General features: G+C 37.7%; 1 protein-coding gene across 5 annotated transcripts in view; it reads left to right on the top strand.

Moving 5' to 3' along the window:
- The window catches only part of LOC109561285 (sperm-associated acrosin inhibitor-like), a 154,701-nt gene that overhangs the window by 125,363 nt on the left and 4,022 nt on the right, over positions 1-25,316 (top strand). Inside the window, exons 1-3 of one of the 5 annotated variants that reach the window (XM_019963666.2) lie at positions 22,013-23,649; positions 24,062-24,138; positions 25,067-25,113. In XM_019963666.2, coding sequence (XP_019819225.1) covers positions 24,072-24,138; positions 25,067-25,113 — 114 coding nt within the window. In that variant the 5' untranslated portion in view covers positions 22,013-23,649; positions 24,062-24,071. Of the gene's footprint in view, positions 1-22,009; positions 24,139-25,066; positions 25,114-25,316 lie in introns of those variants that run through there. The other 4 variants (XM_070793810.1, XM_070793809.1, XM_019963665.2 and 1 more) reach the window with 4 other exon arrangements.

The following is a 25,316-nucleotide window of genomic DNA, read 5'->3' as shown; positions in this document are numbered from 1 at the left end:
TTTTATTCTTTTTACTACAACAGTAAATGGACTTATTTCCTTAATTTCTCTTTCTAGTATTTTGATGGGATTATTTCATTAATTTCTTTTTCTAATATTTTGTTGTTAGTGTATAGGACTATGAAAGATTCTTGTACATTAATTTTGCATAGTGCAACTTGACTGAACTCATTGATGAGCTCTGGTAGTTTTCTGTAGCATCTTTAGGGTTTCCTATGTGTACTATCATGTCATCTACAAACAGGAACGTTTTTACTTCTTTTCCAGTTTGGATTCTTTTTATTTCTTTTCTTCTGTGATTGCCATGGTGAGGACTTCCAAAACTGTGTTGAGTAAAATTGATGACAGTGAATATACTTGCCTTTTTCCTGGTCTTAGAATGCTTTCGGCTTTCTTTTCACCTTTGAGAATGATAATAACTGTGGGTTTGTCATATATGGCCTTTATTGTGTTGAGGTAAATTCCCTCTGTTTCCACTTTCTGGAGGGTTTTTTTCATACGTGAATGTCAAATTTTATCAAAAGCTTTTTCTGTATTTATTGAGGTGATCATATGGTTTTTATTCTTCAATTTGTTAGTGTGTTATATCACACTGGTTGATCTGCAGGTATTAGAAAATTCTTGCACCCCTGGGATAAATTCTACTTGATCCTTTTAATGCATTGTGGCTGCAGTTTGTTAATTTTTTTGTTGAGAATTATTTTGCCTGTGTTCATCAGTGATGTGCTGTGCTTAGTTGCTCAGTCATGTCCAACTCTTTGCGACCCCATGGACTGTAGCCCGCCAGGCTCCTCTGTCCATGGAATTCTCCAGGCAAGAATACTGGAGTAGGTTGCCATGCCCTCCTCCAGGGGGATTTTCCCAACCCAGGGATTGAACCCAGATCTCCTACATTGCAGATGGATTCTTTACCATCTGAGCCACCAGGGAAGCCCATATCATTAGTGATATTGGCCTATAATTTTCATTTTTTGTGGTAGCTTTGTTTGATTTTCTTATCAGGGTTATGATGGCCTCATAGAATGAGCTTGGGAGTGTTCATTACTCTGTAATTTTTTGAAGGAGTTTCAGAAGAATATTATTAACTCTTCTCTATGTGTTTGATAGAATTTGCCCATAAAGCCATCTGGTCCTGGACTTTAATTTTTTGGAAGTTTTTAAACACTCTTTAAATTCCAGTACTTGTGATTGGTCTGTTCATATTTTCTATTTATTCATGGTTAAGTCTGGGAAGGTTGTATATTTCTAAGAATTTATCCATTTTTTTTCTAGGTTGTCCATTTCATTGACATATAATTGTAGTAGTCTTATGATTCTTTATATTTCTGTGGTGCCAGTTTAAACTTTTCCTTTTCTATTTCTAATTTTTTTTAATCCTCTCTCTTTTTCTTCATGTTGAATCTGGCTAAGAGTTTATCAATTTTGTTTATCTTTTCAAAGAATCAGCTTTTACTTTCATTGATTTTTTTTCTGTTGTTTTCCTCATCTCTCATTTATTTCTGCCCTGGTTTTTCTGATTTTATTCCTTCTACTAACTTCAGGTTTTGTTTGTTCTTCTTTCTCTAGTTGCTTTAGATGTAAGGTTAGACTATTTATTGAGATTTTGTTTGTATCCTGAGGTAAGTTTGTATTGGTACAATCTTCTCTCTTAAAATTGCTTTTGCTACATCCCATAGGTTTTGGATCAATGTTTTTTGTTGTCATTTGGCCTAGATATTTATTTATTTCCTATTTGATTTCTTCAGTGATTCATTGTTTAGCAGCATAGTTTAGCCTCTGTGTGTTTGCATTTTTTTACAATTTTTTCCTGTAATTGATTTGTAATTTCATAACATTGTAGTTGGAAAAGATGTTTGATATGCTTTCCATTTTGTTAAGTTTACCAAGGCTTGATTTGTGGCCCAAGATGTGATCCATTCTGGAGAATGTTCCATGTGCACTTGAGAAAAAGTGATTTCTGCTCCTTTCAGATGGAAATATCAAATTCATTTGGTCTAATGTGTCATTTAAGGCCTGTTTTACATTACTGATCATCTGGATGATCTATCCACTGATTTAAGTGCCCTAGTATTATTGTACTAGTGTAGACTTCTCCTTTAATGGGTATTAGCATTTGCCTTATATATTGAGGTGTACCTGTGTTGCATGTGTATTTATAATTGTTATATCTTCTTGGATTAATTCCTTGATCATTGTGTAGTGCCCTTCTTTCACTCCTGTAACATTATTTTAAAGTCTATTTTGTCTTATATGAGTATTATCAATATGCATGTTTTATTGCCATTTGTCTAATTGTTTTGGACTTTTTGGAAGGTCTTCTATTTTCCCTTACTTTTGTGTTCTCTTGTTATCAATGTCTATTGTTAGTGTTGTGTATGGATTACTTTTCTTTTTTTGTGTATCTGCTGTAGATTTTTGGTTTGTGGTTTCTCATGTGGTTTTGATATAACAGTGTATATGTGTACAAGATTGTTTTAAGTTGCTGGTCTCTTAATTTCCAGTGCCTTTTCAATTATCATGTACTAGTACTGTCGTCTTCTTGTGATTGCTGGTTTTTGTATCATATTTGGGTGTAGATGATTTCCTACATTTACTTTATGTTTGCCTTTATCAGTGAGCTTTCCTATTCATAATTTTCTTGATTCTAGTTGTGGCCTTTTCTTTTTCTGCATAGAGAAGTTCCCTTAGGATTTGTTATAAGGCTGGTTTGATGGTGCTGAATTTTCTTAGTTTTTGCTTGTCTGCAAAACTTTTGATTTCACCTTTGAATCTGAATGAGAACCTTGCTGAGCAGAGTATTCTTGTTGCAGGGTTTCCCCTTTCATTACTGTAAATATATTGTGCCACTCTCTTCTGGCCTACAGAATTCTGCTGAAAAATCAGCTGATAACATTACAGGGATTCCTTTGCATGTTGTTTGTTGCTTTCCCTTGTTGCTTTTAATATTTTTATTTGTCTTTAATTCTTGTCACGTTGATTTATATGTGTCTCAGTGTGTTCCTCCTTAGGTTTATCTTGTGTAGGATTTTTGTGCTTCCTCTACTTGAGTGTTTCCTTTCTCATATTAGGGAATTTTTAGCTACGATCTGTTCAAATATTTTTTCAGGCTCTTCCTCTGTTTATTATCCTTTTGGGACCACTATCATGTGAATGTCCATGCATTGAATTATGCCCCAATGAATTGGACATGACTTAGCAACTGAACAACAGCAACAGAGGTCTCTGAGACCGTCCTCATTTCTTTTCATTCTTTTTTCTTTATTCTGTTCCACATTGGTGATTTCCATGATTTTGTCTTCCAGTTCACGTATTTGTTGTTCTACTTCAGTTATTTTGCTATCAGTTCCTTCTAGTGTATTTTTCATTCCATCTATTGTGTTGTTTATGTCTGCTCTTTTGTTCTTTAAACCTTCTAACTCTTCATTAAACATTTCTTGTAACTTCTTAGTCTGTGCCTCCATTCTTTTTATGAGATCTTGGATCATCTTTACAATCATTACTCTAAAGTCATTTTCAGATGGGTTCCCTATCTTCACTTTACTTAGTTGTTTTTGTGGGTTTTTACTTTTTCCTTCATCCAGAACATTTTTCTCTGCACTTTCATTTTGTCTGCCTTTCTGTGTTTGTGGTCTCTCTTCTGTTGGCTGGAGGATCATAGCTCCTGTTGCTTTTGGTTTTTGTCATCTGGTGGGTAAGTTTGGTCCTAAGCCTTATGCAGTTTTCCCAGTAAGAGGAAGTGATGCCTGCCCAATGGTGGGTAGTGCTGGGTCTTGTCCCACTGATGAGCAGGACCATGTCAAGGTATATGTTTAGGGGTAGCTGTGAGCTCAGTATGGCTTTAGGCACCCTGTCTGCTGATGGATGGGGCTGTAGAGCTGAGTTTTAATGTCAGTTTCCCCACTTAGTTGTATACATTCATATTTGTATACATTTTTAAATTTCTCCTAATTAGTTTCATTATCAATAATTTCATAGGTTTGCAGCCAGTCTTCCTATTTATTCTTCTTCTTAAGTGAAGGAATTTCCCATATCAAGTTCTGGCAAGTTTAAAATAACAGTTGAAAAGGTCGAGCAGAGCCTTTGTACATTGAGTAGCAAAAATTCCCAGAGCAGCTACAGGTTGGATATGCTGATGTACCCCTCTCTAATATAGTCCTTTCATAAATGAATGTGATATGCCTTATTTTTGACTTGCAGGGAAATTTATCTATCCTTTCAGATAGATTTCAAGAATACTGTTTCTAAAATACAAATCTATTCTTATTTCCTTACTGAAGTCTTCCATTGACTCTTCATTGTTTGTATTATGAGGTTATTATTTATAGTAAAACTTGAATATGAAGAAGTATAAGATTTTATTTTGTGAAACTGAAATAATCTTGTTCATGAATATCCATGAGCCAGTCTACCTGATAAGACAAAAAGTATGTTTGGACCTGTGGCTTCTGGGTCAGGAGATGGAGATTGAATTCAGGTATGGGTCACAAGAAAAAGAGAAAAAAGAAAGGTAGATAAGTTTGAAAGTCTTTAAATATGCTCAGCACTATTGTCCACCTTTTCAGTGTCATTAGAGGCACTTTAGAAATTAAATTTATATAAGAAAGAAAGCTGCCTGCACCTTCCAACTAAAAAGAGTTTTGTCTATTAAAGATTCAGAGGTCTTTCCCTTCTAATTGCCTGTTGCTTCTCTTGGGCTCCTTTTCCTTTGTTCTCAAGAACCTAAGTGATACTTTGTGTACTAGCATAGTTTTAGTTTTGCCAGGTGGAAAAAAGGCACTAATATTAAGATTAAGATGATTTCCTGATCCCTATTAGAAAGTGACACCTAGTTAAGTCAGATCTTCTCATCCATCTTTCCCCTACCCCCAAATACAGATTAATTTAGAGACCACATAAAATTGCACATGGCCTATGTATGTCTGGAGCATAACTGACAATATTATCCACTTTGCATTCCTAAATTGTGTCCTTCAATCATAATAAGAACCACAAGGGCCTGACCCATACAGCACTGGCTCGCTGGGAAAAATGGGGCTGCCACAGTACTTCAGGCCTCAGGTATTCCTAGTCATTCCTAGCAATAGTCATCTGCATCATTAGATTGAGACTGACATATTAAATACACTTAATATTCAAAGATACGCAGCTCCATACAAAAGGTTGGTTGAAGTTCACTGTATTTCTTAGGATATAGGCTAAACTAATATAACAGCCATAAAAGAGTTAGCATCCTCATTCATGACTGTTTTTCTTTCCATGTAATGGTTCCAAAGTTGATGGGTAGATCTGGACTGGAGGAGACCCTAACATACACAACCAAAGTCTTGCAATTTGGGGTAGATGATGGATGGTGATCCATTTTTATCCACCTCTGGACTGATAAGAGTTATGCATAACTGTAAGGCCACATGCTCATTTAAAATTTATGTTTTCTAATGAACCATAGAATTAATATTTGAAAACAATAATATACCATCAATATAATGTCAGGTTCATGGTAATGACTTTATAAATATTTTTGCAAATGAAAGGGTGATAGCATAATTACTTTTTACTTAACATCTCAAGTGTCTGTTCTTTATTTTATGTATTCATTAGAATGAAAATTTACTGAACAACATTAAGTGAGCCTCTAATAGACTTGCTTTTGTAGGGAAGCAGAATTTGCCACTTCTAAAGGGATCTCTTTGGCATAAGGATTATTTCAGCTTGATTGTATTTAACACACAAAAGACTCAGGAAGAACCTTTGACCTTCCCCCAGTTGCCTAAAAGAATCTAGATTCAGGACCTGTTCTAGGAAGGGAGTTTCACCAGAGATACCTAGAGTATATAATATAAACTTGGTGTGTTAGACAGCTCAGAACCTAGCAAATATCTCTCTGTGAATTGGTGTGTGTGTGTGTGTGTGTGTGTGTGTGTATGTGTGTATCATCTTGTCCATCTTTGGAATTTCTCATGTTTGGATTTCCCATGAGAAATTACATAGTTACATAATTAAATTTGATTTTCTCCTGTGAATGTCTCTTCAGTTCAGTTCATTCAGTCACTCAGTCATGTCCGACTCTTTGCAACCCCATGAATCGCAGCACACCAGGCCTCCCTGTCCATCACCAACTGCCGGAGTCCACTCAGACCCACGTCCATCGAGTCGGTGATGCCAACCAGCCATCTCATCCTCTGTCGTCCCCTTCTTCTCCTGCCCCCAATCCTTCCCAGCATCAGAGTCTTTTCCAACGAGTCAACTCTTCACATGAGGTGGCCAAAGTATTGGAGTTTCAGCTTTAGCATCAGTCCTTCCAATGAACACCCAGGACTGATGTCCTTCAGGATGCACTGGTTGGATCTCCTTGCAGTCCAAGGGACTCTCAAGAGTTCTCCAACACTACAGTTCAAAGGCATCAATTCTTCGGTGCTCAGCTTTCTTCACAGTCCAACTCTCACATCCATACATGACCACTGGAAAAACCATAGTCTTGACTAGATGGACCTTTGTTGGCAAAGTAACGTCTCTGCTTTTTAATATGCTGTCTAGATTGGTCATAACTTTCCTTCCAAGGAGTAAGCATCTTTTAATTTCATGGCTGCAATCACCATCTGCAGTGATTTTGCAGCCCCCCAAAATAAAGTCAGCCACTGTTTCCACTATTTCCCCCTCTACTTCCCATGAAGTGATGGGACCAGATGCCATGATCTTCGTTCTCTGAATGTTGAGCTTTAAGCCAACCTTTTCACTCTCCTCTTTCACTTTCATCAAGAGGCTTTTTAGCTTCTCTTCACTTTCTGCCATAAGGATGGTGTCATCTGCATATCTAAGATTATTGGTATTTCTCTTGGCAATCTTGATTCCACCTAGTGCTTCTTCCATCCCAGCGTTTCTCATGATGTACTCTGCATATAAGTTAAATAAGCAGGGTGACAATATGCAACCTTGACATACTCCTTTTCCTATTTGGAACCAGTCTGTTGTTCCATGTCCAGTTCTAACTGTTGCTTCCTGACCTGCATACAGGTTTCTCAAGAGGAAGGTCAGGTGGTCTGGTATTCCCATCTATTTCAGAATTTTCCACAGTTTGTTGTGATCTACACAGTCAAAGGCTTTGGCATAGTCAATAAAGCAGAAATAGATGTTTTTCTGGAACATCCTGTTTTTTCAATGCTCTAACAGATGTTGGCAACTTAATCTCTGATTCCTCTGCCATTTCTAAATCCATATTAAGCATATGGAAGTTCACAGTTCATGTAATGTCGAAGCCTGGCTTGGAGAATTTGGGGCATTACTTTACTAGCGTGTGAGATGAGTGCAATTGTGTGGTAGTTTAAACATTCTTTGGCATTGCCTTTCTTTGGGATTGGAATTAAAACTGATATTTCCAGTCCTGTGGCCACTGCTGAGTTTTCCAAATTTGCTAGCATATTGAGTGCAGCACTTTCACAGCATCATCTTTTAGGATTTGACATAGCTCAACTGGAATTTCTTCACCTCCACTAGCTTTGTTTGCAGTGATGCTTCCTAAGGCCCATTTGACTTTGCATTCCAGGATGCCTGGCTTTAGGTGAGTGATCATACCATTGTGATTATCTGGGTTGTGATGATCTATTTTATATAGTTATTCTGTGTATTCTTGCACCTGTTCTTAATATCTTGTGTTTCTGTTAGGTCCATACCATTTCTGTCCTTTATTGTACCCATTGCATGAAATGTTCCCTTGGTATCTCTAGTCTTTCCTATTCTGTCGTTTTCTACTATTTCTTTGCACTGATCACTGAGGAAGGCTTTCTTATCTCTCCTTGCTATTCTTTGGAACTCTGCATTCATATGGGTATATCTTCCCTTTTCTCCTTTGCCTTTCACTTGTCTTCTTTTCTCAGCTATTTGTAAGACCTCCTCAGACAACCATTTTGCCTTTTTGCATTTCTTTTTCTTGGGTATGGTCTTGATCCCTGCCTCCTGTACAATTTCACGAACCTCTATCCACAGTTCTACAGGCACTCTGTGTATCAGATCTAATCCTTTGAATCTATTTCTCACTTTCACTGTATAATTGTAAGGGATTTGATTTAGGTCATACCTGAATGGTCTAGTGATTTTCCCTACTTTCTCCAATTTAAGTCTGATTTTGTCAATAAGTTCATGATCTGAGCCACAGTCATCTCCCAGTCTTGTTCTTTGCTGACTCTATAGAGCTTGTCCATCTTTGGCTGCAAAGAATATAATTAATCTGATTTCTTTATTGACCATCTGGTGATGTCCATGTGTAGAGTCTTCTCTTGTGTTGTTGGAAGAGGGTGTTTGCTATGACCAGTGCGTTCTCTTGACAAAACTCTATTAGCCTTTGTCCTGCTCCATTCTGTACTCCAAGGGCAATCTTGCCTGTTACTTCAGGTATTTCTTGACTTCCTACTTTTACATTCCAGTGCCCTATAATGAAAAGGATATCTTTTTGGGGGGTTAGTTATAGAAGATCTTGTAGGTCTTCATAGAACCATTCAACCTCAACTCCTTCAGCATTACTGGTCAGAGCATAGATTTGGATTACTGTGATATTGAATGGTTTGCCTTGGAAATGAACAGAGATCATTCTGTCATTTTGAGATTGCATCCAAGTACTGCATTTTGGACTCTTTTGTTGACTATGATGGCTACTCCATTTCTTCTAAGGGATTCTTCCACACAATAGTAGGTATAATGGTCATCTGAGCTAAATTCACCCATTCCAGTCCATTTTAGTTCGCTGATTCCTAAAATGTCGACATTCACTCTTACCATCTCCTGTTTGACCACTTCTAATTTGCCTTGATTCATGGACCTAACATTCCAGGTTCCTATGCAATATTGCTCTTTACAGCATCAGACTTTGCTTCTATCACCAGTCACATCCACAACTGGGTGTTGTTTTTGCTTTGGCTCCATCTCTTCATTCTTTCTGGAGTTATTTCTCCACTGATCTCCAGTAGCATATTGGGTACCTACTGACCTGGGGAGTTCATCTTTCAGTGTCCTATCTTTTGGGCCTTTCATACTCTTCATGGGGTTCTCAGGGCACGAATACTGAAGTGGCTTACCATTCCCTTCTCCAGTGGACCACGTTTTGTCAGAACTCTCCAACATGACCCATCCGTCTTGGATGGCCCTACATGGCATGGCTCATAGTTTCATTGAATTAGACAAGGCTGTGGTCCATGTGATCAGATTGATCTTGGTTTTCTGTGAGATTAAGCAAATAGGAAGGATTAAAAAGTCCCATGGTAGGGACAGAACAGTGTAAGACAGGAGCAACAGGGGTCCTGCTCCTTATGGAAATAGAACACAGCCTTTCTGTCATGTCTCATAGTTCAAATCTCCTCATTTAGGAACATTTTATGTATTGCCAGAGAGTTTAATTTTCTGAGTTCTTTAATCATTTTCCCCCCTTCCTCTCTGATTCTTTTTATAAAAAAAGTTTTGGCAAATTTATGTTGCTCATTATGGTAAATGTTGAGGTTTTGCTGGAGCTACACATTCCTACATCTTTTACTGTGATTCCATTTTGCAGTGGATTCTACAGACATTTAGAGTTGCACACTCAGTGTCTTCCATTCTTAGATGATCAGGTGAACCCTGCAGAATTCAAGGTGGAATGTAGGATATTCCAAGTTCTTTCTAACTTTAAGATCCTTTGGTTTCAGCATTGTTACTGTGTTCAGTTCTTCAATGAGAGTTTGAAAAAGTAGTATCTTAGTCATATGTTTGATAATGTACAACCTCATGCAATTTAAAATATTAAATGTTTGCTCCATAAAATGTTGAATGGTGTTATATATATTTTTTAACATGCCCCTTGTTTATTTGGTTGGCTAATTAGTTAAGACAAACATATTTTTCACACCTATAGTTGGAAAGGTATTTTCCAAAGATGACCAAATATTAGATTGAAAGTGAAAGCGAAGTCACTCAGTCGTGTCCGACTCTTTGCGACCTCATGGGCAGTAGCCTGCTCCAGGCTCCTCCGTCCATGGGATTTTCTAGGCAAGAGTACTGGAGTGGGTGGCCATTTCCTTCTCCAGGGAATCTTCCCAATGCAGGGATCGAACCCAGGTCTCCTGCATTGTAGACAGACGCTTTACCATCTGAGCCACCGGGGAAGTCCTAAGGGTGTTTATAAAAAGTACAGATAACATGGATTCTCTCTGTACTAAAGACTTGGAACTTGTAGGAGAGGTGTCTGAATTGAAATCTAAGAAGCAACCCAGATTAACAATGTGGTCATGGATCTTAGTTAATACTGACTCTAAGACCTACATTATGGCTATAACTGCATGAATTTCAAAATCTATAAAGAGATAATAAAAGATTAATGATGCTTGGGAAAAATTTATCATGTTTTTCATTCTTGGTCCCACAAGTCAGTTGAGAGGTAAGTGGGTGCTCCTGACATGGGAGGTAATATGGCCTTTATTGACTTAGTACTTGCTATATTAGGTCTCAGTCAGATGTTTCTCCATTTGTCTCCATCTTCAGCCACAAGAAGCAGGCTTTAGCTATGTGAGAAAGGATTATTCATACCTCGAGTATAATTCATACCTCAAGAGAAATGTAGATTGACTGTTGAATGACAACTAGAAATCTATATATACAAATGACAACTAGAAATCTATATATATACTGCTGCTGCTAAGTCACTTCAGTCGTGGCCAACTCTGTGTGACCCCATAGATGGCAGCCCACCAGGCTCCCCCGTCCCTGGGATTCTCTAGGCAAGAACACTGGAGTGGGTTGCCATTTCCTTCTCCAATGCATGAAAGTGAAAAGTAAAAGTGAAGTCGCTCAGTCGTGTCTGACTCTTAGCGACCCCATGGACTGCAGCCTACCAGGCTCCTCTGTCCATAGGATTTTCCAGGCAAGAGTACTGGAGTGGGGTGCTATTGCCTTCTCTGATACATATACTAGTATAGTATAATATGCTATACTAGGCATTTTGGTCTTCTTTCTTCTCAATGGATACTTTTAAATTTCAGAGTAATTACTGTGGGAGCTATTAGATCATTTAAATCTATAATATCCCTCTTAAGGAAAGTATACATTAGAATATTACTTTGTAGAGCAACATTAGAAAAGTTTTTTCAGCCAGTTGCATCACTTTTTCTTTGTAGAAGACTTTGTGAAAAAATTATTTAGGAAACATGTATGTTTCATTTATGTATTTTTTAAATTCCATATATATAAAGTTATGTCAGATGTGAGAAATAAGATAATAAGCAAAAGCACAGATGATTATTATGTAGATATTTAAATATATTGATTAAAGTTATTATAGCTGTGAAAAGAAGAGAAACAAAAAGCAAAGGGGAAAAGGAAAGATATAAGCATCTAAATGCAGAGTTCCAAAGAATAGCAAGGAGAGATAAGAAAGCCTTCCTCAGTGATCAGTGCAAAGAAATAGAGGAAAAACAGAATGGGAAAGACTAGAGATTTCTTGAAGAGAATTAGATATACCAAGGGAACATTTCATGCAAAGATGGGCTCGATAAAGGACAGAAATGGTATGGACCTAATAGAAGCAGAAGATATTAAGAAGAGGTGGCAAGAATACACAGAAGAACTGTACAAAAAAGATCTTCACAATGCAGATAATCACAATGGTGTGATCACTGACCTAGAGCCAGACATCCTGGAATGTGAAGTCAAGTGGGCCTTAGAAAGCATCACTACGAACAAAGCTAGTGGAGGTGATGGAATTCCAGTTGAGCTCTTTCAAATACTGACAGATGATGCTGTGAAAGTGCTGCACTCAATATGCCAGCCAATTTGGAAAACTCAGCAGTGGCCACAGGACTGGAAAAGGTCAGTTTTCATTGCAATCCCAAAGAAAGGCAATGCCAAAGAATGCTCAAACTACCACACAATTACACTCATCTCACACGCTAATAAAGAAATGCTCAAAATTCTCCAAGCCAGGCTTCAGCAATACATGAACCATGAACTTCCACATGTTCAAGCTGGTTTTAGAGAAGGCAGAGGAACCAGAGATCAAATTGCCAACATCCGCTGGATCATGGAAAAAGGAAGAGAGTTCCAGAAAAACATTATTTCTGCTTTATTGACTACGCCAAAATCTTTGACTGTGTGGATCACAGTAAACTGTGGGAAATTCTGAAAGAGATGGGAATACCAGACCATCTGACCTCCCTCTTGAGAAACCTGTATGCAGGTCAGGAAGCAACAGTTAGAACTGGACATGGAACAACAGACTGGTTCCAAATAGGAAAAGGAGTACGTCAAGGCTGTATATTGTCACCCTGTTTATTTAACTTCTATTCAGAGTACATCATGAGAAACACTGGGCTGGAAGAAGCACTAGCTGGAATCAAGATTGCCGGGAGAAATAGCAATAACCTCAGATATGCAAATGACACCACCCATATGGCAGAAAGTGAAGAGGAACCAAAGAGCCTCTTGATGAAAATGAAAGAGGAATGTGAAAAAGTTGGCTTAAAGCTCAACATTCAGAAAACTAAGATCATCGCATCTGGTCCCATCACTTCATGGCAAATAGATGGGAAAACAGTGGAAACAGTGTCAGACTTTATTTTTTTGGTCTCCAAAATCACTGCAGATGGTGATTGAAGTATTGAAATTAAAAGATGCTTACTCCTTGGAAAGAAAGTTATGACCAACCTAGATAGCATATTAAAAAGCAGAGACATTACTTTGTCCACAAAGGTCTGTCTAGTCAAGGCTATAGTTTTTCCAGTCGTCATGTATGGATATGAGAGTTGGACTGTGAAGAAAGCTGAGCACTGAAGAATTGATGCTTTTGAACTGTGGTGTTGGAGAAGACTCTTGAGAGTCCCTTGGACTGCAAGGAGATCCAACCAATTCATTCTAAAGGAGATCAGTCCTGGATATGCATTGGAAGGAGTGATGCTAAAGCTGAAACTCCAATACTTTGGCCCCCTCATGCAAAGAGTTGACTCATTGGAAAAGACCCTGTTGCTGGGAGGGATTGGAGGCAGGAGGAGAAGGGGATGACAGATGATGAAATGGCTGGATCACATCACCAATTTGATGGATATGAGTTTGAGTGAACTCTGGGAGTTGGTGATGGACAGGGAGGCCTGACGTGCTGTGATTCATGGGGTCACGAAGAGTCGGACACTACTGAGCGACTGAACTGAACTGAAGGAATGGAAATGCATCTTTTTTGTGTGACTGTTCTCAAAAGTTCTGTGAAGCAGTTTTCCACATTTATCCAATTTAGGTCTTTGAAAAATCATGTTATGTGCATATCAGCTCTATATTTTGCACATAATGAAAATGAGATAGAGGAAAAAAATCCCATGGATGGAGGAGCCTAGTAGGCTGCAGTCCATGGGGTTGCTAAGAGTAGGACACGACTGAGCGACTTCACTTCCACTTTTCACTTTCATGCATTGGAGAAGGAAATGGCAACCCACTCCAGTGTTCTTGCCTGGAGAATCCCAGGGATGGGGAGCCTGATGGGCTTCCGTCTATGGGGTCGCACAGAGTCGGACACGACTGAAGTGACTTAGCAGTATATTTTAAACCTAATATTTTGAAAATGAAAGAGAGTTTGAATACAAAACTTGAAATTTTATCCTTTTTAATAACCAGTTCTTGTTGCTTTTATATACCCTAAATTAATCATTTTTAGACATGATGGAATAGTTAAAATACTTATATGCATGCATACATGTTAAGTCACTTTAATCATGTCCGACTCTTTGTGGCCCTGTGGATTGTAGCCCACCAGGCACTCTATTAATGGGATTCTCTAAGCAAGAATACTGGAGTGGGTTGCCATGTCCTTCTACAGAAGAAAAAGTATACATATATGTGTGTGTGTGTGTGTGTGTGTGTGTGTGTGTATGTGTGTGTGTATATATATATATGTGTGTGTGTGTATATATATGTATATAGAGAGAGACACAGGGACAGAGAAAGAGAAAGATAAGCAACCATCACCACAATTCAACGTTAGAGTGTTTACATCACTCCCACAAAATTCTCTCATCCTTTGGAGGTCATGCCTTCTTACTACCCCCAAACCAAGGCAACTACTCATCTACATTGTATTTCTCTTTTTTGCCTTTTCTAGACATTTTATGTAAAGAGAATGAAACAATATGTGGTTTTATTTATGCTTCTTTCACTTAGCATATTTTTGTGGTTCATTCACACTATAGCAGATACATCAGTAGTTCATTACTTTTTAATGTTTAATGGTCTTCCATTTTGTATTCGTATACCATGCTTTGTTTTGTTAACATGTTTATGGACTCTGGAATTGTTACCATTTTGGGGTTATTAAGAAAAGCGGTGCTGTGACCATTACTGTACAAGTCTTTTTCTTCTTGGTTAAACACCTAATAGTGGAATGAATACCTCCTGTGGTAGTTATCTTGCACTTTTCAAGAACTTAACCCTGTATTTTTCACAGTGGTTGTATTTTCTTACAGTTCCACCAGGAATGAATGAGGATCCATTTCCTCCACACCCTCACCAACAATCGTTATTAAATATCTCTTTTTTCTTTTCTAGTTTCGCTGAGGTATAATTTACATACAGCACTGTGATCTGACTTACATATATCATGAAATATTTACAATAAGTTTACTTAACATCCCTCATCCTATAGAATTCAAAATTAGAGAAACAAAAAAAAGTTTTTCCTTCTGATGAAAACTTCTATAGAATTTACTCTCTGAAAATTTTTCACATCTATGTGTTAATAATATTTAACATGTTGTTCATTACAACCATGGTACAATTATTTACCTTATAATTGGAAGTTTTACCTTTCAACTATGCTCATGCACCCACCTCTCCCTGGTAACTGCAAATCTGATCTCTCTTTCTACGACTTTGTTTTTGAAATATAAATGACTACAACAAACAGTATGTTGGTTCCTGGTGAAACCATAGTGATTGAATATTTCTATATATTTTAAAATGATAACCATGATAAATTTAGCTGTTACCTGTCACCATACAAAGATATTGCATGATTATTGACTATATTCTCCACAGTGTACATTTCATACCTGTGATCGTTTTATTTTGTAACTGATAGTTTATACCTCTTAAGCTCCCTCACCTTATTTCTCTTCAGCCCCTAGCCCACTCCCCTCTGACAACTGACAACTACCTATTTGTTCTCTGTACCTGTGACTCTCTTTCTCTTTATATTGTGTTTATTATCATTTGTTTTTGCTTCTCAGATTCCCCATATGTGAAATAATATAGTATTTCTCTGTCTGTCTGATTTATTTCAATTAGCATAATACCCTCTTAGTTTATCCATGTTGCCACAAAAGGCAAGATTTCATTCTTTGATTTTGCTAAGCAATATTTCATTATGTATGTGTGTATATTTTGTATGTAAATATTTTTATCAATATCACATCTTCTTTATCATTCATCTGTTGATTGGGCACTTAAATTCTTTCTGTATATTGGTTACTGTAAATAATGTTTAGTGAACATAGGAGTGAATATATCTTTTTGACTTAGTGGATTTTTTCTTTGATAAATACCCAGATGTAGAATTCATGGATCATATGTTAGTTCTATTTTTAATTTTGAGGAATCTCCATAAAGTTTTCCATTGAGCCTTTACCAATTTACATTCTCAGCAACAGTGCATGAGGGTCCTCATTTGTGCACATCCTTGCTAACATTCGTTATTTGTTGTCTTTTTGATAGTAGCCATTTTGACGGATGAGAAGTAGTTTATTATTGTGGTTTTGATTTGTATTTACCTGATGAATAGCAATGCGAAGCATCTTTTCGCATGCCTATTAACCATCTGTATGTCTTCTTTGGAAACATGTCTCTTCAGATCCTCTGCCCCTTTTTTTTTGTTCATATTGAGTTCTATGATTTCTTTGTGTATTTTGGACTTTAATCCCTTGTCATGTGTTTTCCCACATTCAGTACACATCCTTTGAGATGTGTTAATAGTTTCCTTCATTCTCCAAAAGCTTTTTAGTTTGATACAGTCCCATTTGGGTTTTTTTTTAATTGTGTTTTCCTTGCCTGAGAGACATATTTTAAAAAAATGCTGACACTGATGTCACAGAGTGTACTGTCTTTTAGTTTTCTTCTGAAAGGTTTATGGTTTCAGGCCTTACATGTAAGTCTATTACATGTAAAAAAATCTATTTTGAATTTATTTTTGTGCCTGGTGTATGAGAACAGTTCCTTATGTGTATAGGTGTCCACCTTTCCTAACATTTATTGAAAAAGCTGTCTTTTCTGCATTGTATATTCTTGCCTCTTTTATTGCAGATTAATTTGCCCATGTAAGTGTAGGTTCATTTCTGGGCATTTATTGTGCTCCACTAATCTACATGTCAGTTTTTGTGTCAGAACCATACTATTTTAATCATGATGGCTTTGTAGTATAGTTTGAAATCATAGCGTGTGATACCTCCAAGCCTGTTCCTTTTTCTCAAGACTGTTTTTTTATTAGAGGTCTTTTGTGTTTCCATACAAAATCTAGGATTATTCTAGTTCTGTGAAAAAATGCCATTGGTATTTTGATATAACATTAATTCTTCCAATCCATGAGCATGGTTAATCTTTCTGTCATGGGAAATCTTTCCATCTGTTTTTGTAATGTTCAACTTTTTTCATCCAGTGCCTTATATTTTCTGAGTACATGTCTTTTTATTCTTGGGTATTTTATTGCTTTTAATGAAAAGTTTTTTTAGTTTCTTAATGATATTCATTTCTTAATTTCCTTTTCTGATAGTTCATTGCTAGTATATAGAAATTTATTGATTTCTGTATATTAATTTTGTATCCTACACCATTTGCTGAATTCATTGATGAGCTCTAGTAGTTTTTTTGGTGGCATCTTTGAAGTATTCTATGTGTAATATCCTGTCATCTACAGTTAGTGACACTTTTACTTCTTCTTTCCAATTTTGACTCCTATTATTTATTTTCTGATGGCTGGGGCTAGACTTCCAATAATATGTGGAATAAAAGTGGCAGTGTTACTGAATTACAAGTCTGTGTGCCCAACACACAGTGAGGTCAATCAATACTAAAACATTAGATTTACAACAGAGAAAGGTTTACTACAGGTTCATACATGGAGATGGGTGGCTCATGCCCTAAGAACCCCAAAACGATTGAAAGCTTTCAGCAAGCCCCTTTAAAGGCAAAAGGTGAGGGAGGGGTGTGGTTAGTTGTTGCAAACTTCTTGGTGTCAGATCCTTTGTTCTTGAGGTCAGGTCATAGACAGTTAATGATATTCCTGTAAAACTATCAAATGAATGTTATTCTCTGTCCTGACAAGAAAGGGCAAGGTACTAAGGCGCAACTTTCTCCCTCAGAGGTCCCAGTCCTGGCTAAGAGGAGGCAGATCTCAGTTGGCAGCTCCTTCAGAGCCAGGTTCCTACATCCTGCTCAGCTGTGATCCCTGAGGGAGCCAGGGACCCAACCCAACTGGCCCTCAGTCTCCTCAGGCTGTCCAAATCGGGGAGACCAGGTCTTACAGACGCAACCCAGGCAGATGACTACTGCTGTGAGGTCGCAGAGATGGGGATGGAGGAGAGGCTCACCACTGCCTCAAGGCCTGGGCCAAGGCTAGTAGAGGGCCTTACTAAGGCCTCTGGAGCCTGCAGGATGTAGTCCCCAGTCTGTTCCCTGGGTCCTCAGCTCATCCACTGGATCAAGGCTGGGTAAGTTAGTGGGCCTCTAGGAGAAGCCCTGAATCTGCCTCTTATCTCATTCTCCACCTGACTACCACACCACTCACCCCTGGCTGAATCACTTCCCTAATGGTCCCTCATTGGCAGTTACTACTGGGTAGGGCCCACCACAGCTGAGTAGGATAACTAATGGTCACTCATTGACAGTTGGTTGCTTGTGGTTAGGACCCACTGAGGCAGTGACCAATGGCTGGGCAAGATCCATTGCCTAGTAACAGCATATGGAATAATGAGGCACACCAATGGCTGCCTGCTAAGGGCTATGTTCATCCTGCTCTGTTACAACAAGAGTGGGTATCTTTGACTTTTCCCTCATCTTAGAGAAAATGCTTTTTACTTTTGATCATTGAGTATAGTATTAGCTGTGGACTTGTCATAGTGGGCCTTAGGAAGCATCACTACGAACAAAGCTAGTAGAGGTGATGGAATTCCAGTTGAGCTACTTCAAATCCTAAAAGATGATGCTGTGAAAGAGCTGCACTCAATATGCCAGCAAATTTGGAAAACTCAGCAGTGGCCACAGGAATGGAAAATGTCAGTTTTCATTCCAATCCCTAAGAAGGCAATGCCAAAGAATGCTCAAGCTACCACACAATTGCACTCATCTCACATGCTAGTAAAGTAATGCTCAAAATTCTCCAAGCCAGGCTTCAGCAATACGTGAACCATGAACTTCCAGATGTTCAAGCTGGTTTTAGAAAAGGCGGAGGAACCAGAGATCAAATTGACAACATCCACTGGATCATCAAAAAATCAAGAGAGTTCCAGAAAAACATCTATTTCTGCTTTATTGACTACACCAAAGCCTTTGACTATGTGGATCTGAAAGATATGGGAATACCAGAGCACCTGACCTCCCTCTTGAGAAACCTGTATGCAGGTCAGGAAGCAACAGTTAGAACTGGACATGGAACAACAGACTGGTTCCAAATAGGAAAAGAAGTACGTCAAGGCTGTATATTGTCACCCTGCTTATTTAACTTCTATGCAGAGTACATCATGAGAAACGCTGGGCTGGAGGAAGCATTAGCTGGAATCAAGATTGCCAGGAGAAATATCAATAACCTCAGATATGCATATGACACCACCCTTATGGCAGAAAGTGAAGAAGAACTAAAGAGCCTCTTGATGAAAGTGAAAGAGGAGAGTGAAAAAGTTGGCTTAAAGCTCAACATTCAGAAAATGAAGATCATGGCATCCGGTCCCATCACTTCATGGGAAATAGATGGGGAAACAGTGGAAACAGTGTCAGACTTTATTTTTCTGGGCTCCAAAATCACTGCAGATGATGATTGCAGCCATGAAATTAAAAGACACTTACCCCTTGGAAGGAAAGTTATGACCAACCTAGATAGAATATTAAAAAGCAGAGACATTACTTTTTCAACAAAGGTCCGTCTAGTCAAGGCTATGGTTTTTCCAGTAGTCATGTATGTATGTGAGAGTTGGACTCTAAAGAAAGCTGAGTGCTGAAGAATTAATGCTTTTGAACTGTGGTGTTGGAGAAGACTCTTGAGAGTCTCTTGGACTGCAAGGAGATCCAACCAGTCCATTCTGAAGGAGATCAGCCCTGGGATTTCTTTGGAAGGAATGATGCTAAAGCTGAAACTCCAGTACTTTGGCCACCTGATGCGAAGAGCTGACTCATTGGAAAAGACCCTGATGTTGGGAAAGATTGAGGGCAGGAGGAGAAGGGGACAACAGAGGATGAGATGGTTGGATGGTATCACCAACTCGATGGACATGGGTTGGTGATGGACAGGGAGGCCTGGCGTGCTGCGATTCATGGTGTCGCAAAGAGTGGGATACAACTGAGCGGCTGAACTGAACTGAACTGTCATACATTGATTTTATTATGTTGATTGTGTTCCCTGTATAGTCACTTTTGAGAGTTTTTTTTTTTTAATCATAAATGAATGTTGAATGTTGTCAAAAGCTTTTTCTTCATTTATTGATAAAATCATTTATCACTTTTGTTCCTTGATTTCTTACTGTAGTGTATCATACTGATTGATTTGTGGAAATTGAATATATAGTTCATGGAATTCTCCAGGCCAGAATACTGGAGTGGGTAACCTTTCCCTTCTCCAGGGAATCTTCCCAATCCAGGGATCAAACCCAGGTCTCCCACATTGCAGACAGATTCTTTACCAGCTGAGCCATCAGGGAAGCCAAAGAATACTGGAGTGGGTAGCATATCCCTTCTCCAGTGGCTCTTCCCAGACCAGGAATCAAACTGGGGTCTCCTGCATTGTAGGCGGATTCTTTGCCAACTAAGCTACCAGAGAGGCCCTAGTGTATCACATTGATTGATTTGTAGAAATTGCATCATCCTTGTATCCCTGGGATGAATCTCACTTGATCATGTTGTATGATCCTTTTAACATACTGCTGAATTATGTACACTAATATTTGCTGGGGACTGTTTCATCTATGTTCATTAGTGCTTTGCCAAGCTTTACTTTATTGTACTTTGCAGATACTGTGTTTTTTTGATAATTGAAGGTTTGTTGCAGCCCTGTTTTGTCAGTTGATGGTTAGCATTTTTTAGCAATAAAGTATTTTTAAATTAAGGTATGTACATTGTTTTTAAGACGTAATGCTACCGTATACTTTATAGGTTACATGTATATGTGTGTGCTAAATCCCTTCAGTTGTGTCCAACTCTTTAACTGTTGCCTGCCAGGCTCTGTAAACATAACTTTTACATGCATTGGGAAGCCAGTAAATTTGTGTTACTTACTTCATTGCAATATTTACTTCATGCAATAGTCTGGAACCAAATTCTGCCATATCTCCAAAGTAGTCTATTTTGTCATATTCAATAAACCTGGAATATATATATATATATATATATATATATATATATATATATATATATATATTTCTTCTAGCAGGAATGGGGGGATCTTATGACCATGTAAACAGACTAAACTATCTTGTATTCAGTGAACATCTAACAGGATCTCTTAAGCACCATAAACTTTGGTATATTAGAGAAGAAGCACATATTTCAGCATTCTCCAGCTAGAGTTAATTCTAAATATACAAAACAGACAGGTATCCAAAGTTCACGCATCACCATTTCACATAAGCTGATACATTTCTGTGTGTTATATATAACATGATTTCACCAAAGATCTCCAAATTTCTCATTTTTCAGATCATAGATGTGAATTGTGTTAATTAGAGAGGAATAATTAATTTCTTCACATACTCTGGACTTAAATAAATAGGAAGTTAAACCATGTTTGTAGATGAAAATTCTTAAAAATAAAGAAGTGGAAATTATTACTTCATTAACTTAATTAGTAAACAAATTTAATTTATTCCCAAATGGAGAAATTTTGTTCCTAAACAAAATCTTCCAAATATGAACATTTTATACTTGTATATATGTTTAAATGTGTATGTGAAAACATAAATACTTCAGATGGCACTCATTTAATGAGGTACAGAGAAACAGGCATGCTTGTAGTCTGTCTTTTCCATAGAAAGATGATGTAAGAGTTTTGAAGAGAAAATTGGTCTTATCTTTAAAATTTAATCTGCACAGATTATTTGACTCAACAATGCAACTACTAAAATATAGAATTAGGTGAATGAACATGTGGTGACCTGCACAACTTACAAGATTGCTGGCAAAAGTGTTTAACAAGAATAACTTAAAAGGAATTTGTATTTGTATATGGTTATGTGAAGATATACTATTGATTTACAAATTAAAAACTAGTTACAAGGAAGTATCTTGATTTTATTTTTGTCTCTATTCTTATCTATCATCAATCATATTTAAGGCCAGCATCTTCAAATTTCTCTTAGTTCCATCTTCATTTTGACCTTATTAGTGAGTCTGCATCAAATTTCCTTCAGTCTCCCTTTTTTAAGAATACTTGTGATGACATTTAGGGCTCACTTAGATAACTTATGTTTATATATATGTGTGTGTGTATATATGTGTATATTTATATACTATGTGTATATAGATGTCTCTGTATCTAATGATAATGCTATTACATATATGTTTTATTATATATATATATATGTTAGTATATTTGTAAATATATAGATGTATATAGAACTATATATACATTTATGAATATATCCATATATACACATGCATATATTTATGTGTGATTTTAGTATGCTGCTGCTGCTGCTAAGTCGCTTGAGTTGTGTCCGACTCTGTGCGACCCCATAGACGGCAGCCCGCCAGGCTCTCCCGTCCCTGGGATTCTCCAGGCAAGAACACTGGAGTGGGTTGCCATTTCCTTCTCCAGTGCATGAAAGTGAAAAGTGAAAGTGAAGTCGCTCAGTCGTGTCCGACTCTTCGCGACCCCGTGGACTGCAGCCCACCAGGCTCCTCCATCCATGGGATTTTCCAGGCAATAGTACTGGAGTGGGGTGCCACCTGTACCTTTATGCATATAAATACACTTATGTATGTAAGCATTTTCAGAAAAGATATGCATCAAATAACCCACATATCTAACACTCCTTTAGTGGATAATTTAGAAAACTTGTGACCTGTTCTGTTTCACAGGCAGTGTCTCCAGCTCTTAATCTCCAATAACAAATGGACATAGAGAAAAAAAGCCAGTACAAGGCCTTTACATTCACTTCAACTCTAAACTTGTTTAATTTCTCCTCTAATGTCATGTGCCAGGATTATCTGCATAGACGTGTCTGATGGTATCTCTGTAATATTTCAAAAATCTAGTGGAAGCATTGTCATAACTTCACTATAATAAAGGAAAAAAATTTGTACTTATCAGATTTTTGTACTTAGAAGATTTTGTTCAAAACCCATTAAGTGGGTTTTGAATAGTGGTATTCAAAGGTTCTTTTCTAAGTCTTAGCTTTCTTCAGTGAAAAAAAGTCAGGTTAGAGTAGGGTAACAAATGTAAGCCTAACACAACTTCAAGTTCATCCTGTTTTAATATTTTATCACTAATATTTATGACAAATCTTTGAGACAGAAATTATTATTCTCACATTTAAAATTAGCAAATAGTAAATTATAAAGTCTGAGTATTATCTCGAGGTTGCTGAGTGGTAGACGGCATTTGAATTCTGGACTTTCAGGCTGTGAAGCAGATTTCATAGTTTATACTACATCTTTTCCTACTACTTCAAACTCGGTGTGGTTTCCTACTTGACTAAAGATTGTAAACTATATTCATCATATAGTTTAGGGTGTTGTCCCTTGTGATCTCAATTGTATTCTCACGCCTTCTTGCTCTCCTTGGTATTCACATGCTGTCCTCCAGCTCAACTTCCCAAAGCTGGCTACTCTGGCTGTCACCTGGGAGCTTTTTGAACATTCCTGGTCGTGAATTTGTACTATAATCCTACAAGATGTTCTCATTGGGGAAAATTGATTAAAGGAACACAGTACCTCTCTATGTTAGTGCTTACGGCTTTATGAAAATTTCCATTTAACTACAAAAAAAAAAAAAAAGTATAATGAAAATCAAATCTCCAGTTGGGTCTAATGGGCTTCTAGTGTCCTTCAAAATACTAAGGGTGTAGGTATGTATCTAATTATAGCTCCCGAAACTCATTCTTCTCTTTGTGGTTTGATGAGCCTTTGTTTTCAACTCAGGAGCTTGGAAAGCTCTCCCATCTCTTCTATACCTTAGGGTTTCAAAGCATTGTTGTCACCTTCTCCCTTCCTCATACATGTTCATCCGATTAAAATTGCCCCAAACTCCTGCTGAGAGATGATCTGTGTGAGATCTTTACGAGGAAGAACACAAAAAACCTCAGGGTCTTGTCTGCTCAGGGTCATCTGTGTCCCTGCACCGGGCTCCTCACCTACAGTCCATTAAAGGAGACTCCTCAGCTGGGGGAAGTTGAGAGGAGATCCTACGGGCGCAGTCCCTGGAGCTACAGCCCTCACACTCTGCCACCTTCTCTGTGTCAGGTAGGTGAGGTGGGGATGCTCTGGAGGCAGCCCTGGCGTGTCACGCTGGAGAAGACTGCTCCAGGTCAGTCCTTTCTGAAACAACTATTTATTTTCTGAGGAAAAACTAAACGTCCAAAGTGCATATTTCTTTAAATGTAGCTAGGCTCCTTGTGGGCTGAGCCAAGGGTTTGGAGAGTGAACTTCTCTTTCTTAAAGTGGGCAAAGAGGACCTGTCCTAGTGTTTCTCTCAAGCCTCTGCGAGGCCTTCTGTTCACCTGTATGTCCTGTGGATTGCCGCAAGATTCCCACCATAAATACAAATCTAGGAGAGTGGGTCAGTTCCTTTAGAAGTAAGAAACTTTCATTCGGAAATGGGCAATTTGTTCCTGTGCCGGTGTGTTATGAGCATTCCTATGCATTTCTTCTACAGACTTGATAAAATGTCTTTCTTCTCATCATGGATCAAAGCTATTTTAATCATTGGCTTGGCATTTCCTCTTTATTGTGGTGAGTAAATTTTTCAATCCTAGATGAAGCCGTTCACACATCATAGAAAATGCAGGAAACAACTACCATCATTTAGGAAGGGAGGCGCTTGATGTCCTGGGTGTGTAATACTTAAACTGGCAAAATGAAACAGGATATGTTACAAATATCTTTTCACAAATTGCGTCAGTTGATTGGTTTCTCATTTTCCTCCTTAGAAAGGTAGAGACAGAAAGGGTGGTTAGAATGAACAGTAGAATTTAGATGTTTGTTCATTTAGGACTAAAGATATTTATCTAATTTTCCCCATTTTTGGAGGTTGGATTTCATGGTTGCTAAATGCAGAGTGTGGGAAGTAATACTGTCCTCTAGGTCTGGTATTCCTCAACAATCCTATTCATTGCTTGCCAGCTCTGAGTGCACTAAAGTCAAAATTTGTGTTAGGAGAGAACTGATTGATCCGTCTGCTGACCACTTATCTTTCATAAAGCACAAGGTGACCCATGAATTTCAGAGTAGAGTAGCTGTGAGGTATTAAAGTGATTCATGATACTCGAGCTGAGTTTGAAGAAATTAAGTAGTAGGTAACTTATTCATATTAAGTGACTTCATACAAGCATATTAAGTTGCACTAAGCAAGGTGTTTTTTCTCTGACTAGAATATCTTATTTTATAAAAATGAGGAAAAAATGTATCTCCATAGGAAGTTTTGGTGATTATTAAACCATACTTAAAGTTATTTTTTCACAGAGAGGTGAATTTAGAATTCTGTTTCCAGGTTCGGAGTTATTTTGTGAAATTATTATTCTGATACTGCCACAGTAGCCTCTCCTCATTTCTTGCTGTGTTTGTGTAGGTGATGTGTGTAGCTGTGGGTATATCCTATCAAAGAATGTTTTTCCCTCTTCATCATCTTGTTTTTAATCTTCCTTTTGTATGTTGATTGCAGAAACTTCTTTTGCATCTTCAAGAAAAATGCGTGAAATGCGTGAAGCTGTAAGTTTATATTGATTAATGTGGGAATTGAAAAAGGTAAACTTTTCATTATTTAGTTTAAAAGGTAATTTTACAAAAAAAAAATACCACATAATAATTCTTCAGAAAGTAAGATAAAGTGTCCTTATTACACTAAGTTCAAGAAATAGAATCTTGCCAGCCAGTCAAACCATCTGTCATTTCAGACAAGGTAAAAATATCCC

Source organism: Bos indicus, chromosome 7 (assembly GCF_029378745.1).
Source record: "Bos indicus isolate NIAB-ARS_2022 breed Sahiwal x Tharparkar chromosome 7, NIAB-ARS_B.indTharparkar_mat_pri_1.0, whole genome shotgun sequence".
Taxonomy (NCBI): domain Eukaryota; kingdom Metazoa; phylum Chordata; class Mammalia; order Artiodactyla; family Bovidae; genus Bos; species Bos indicus.
This window is presented reverse-complemented; position numbering and strand designations above follow the sequence as displayed.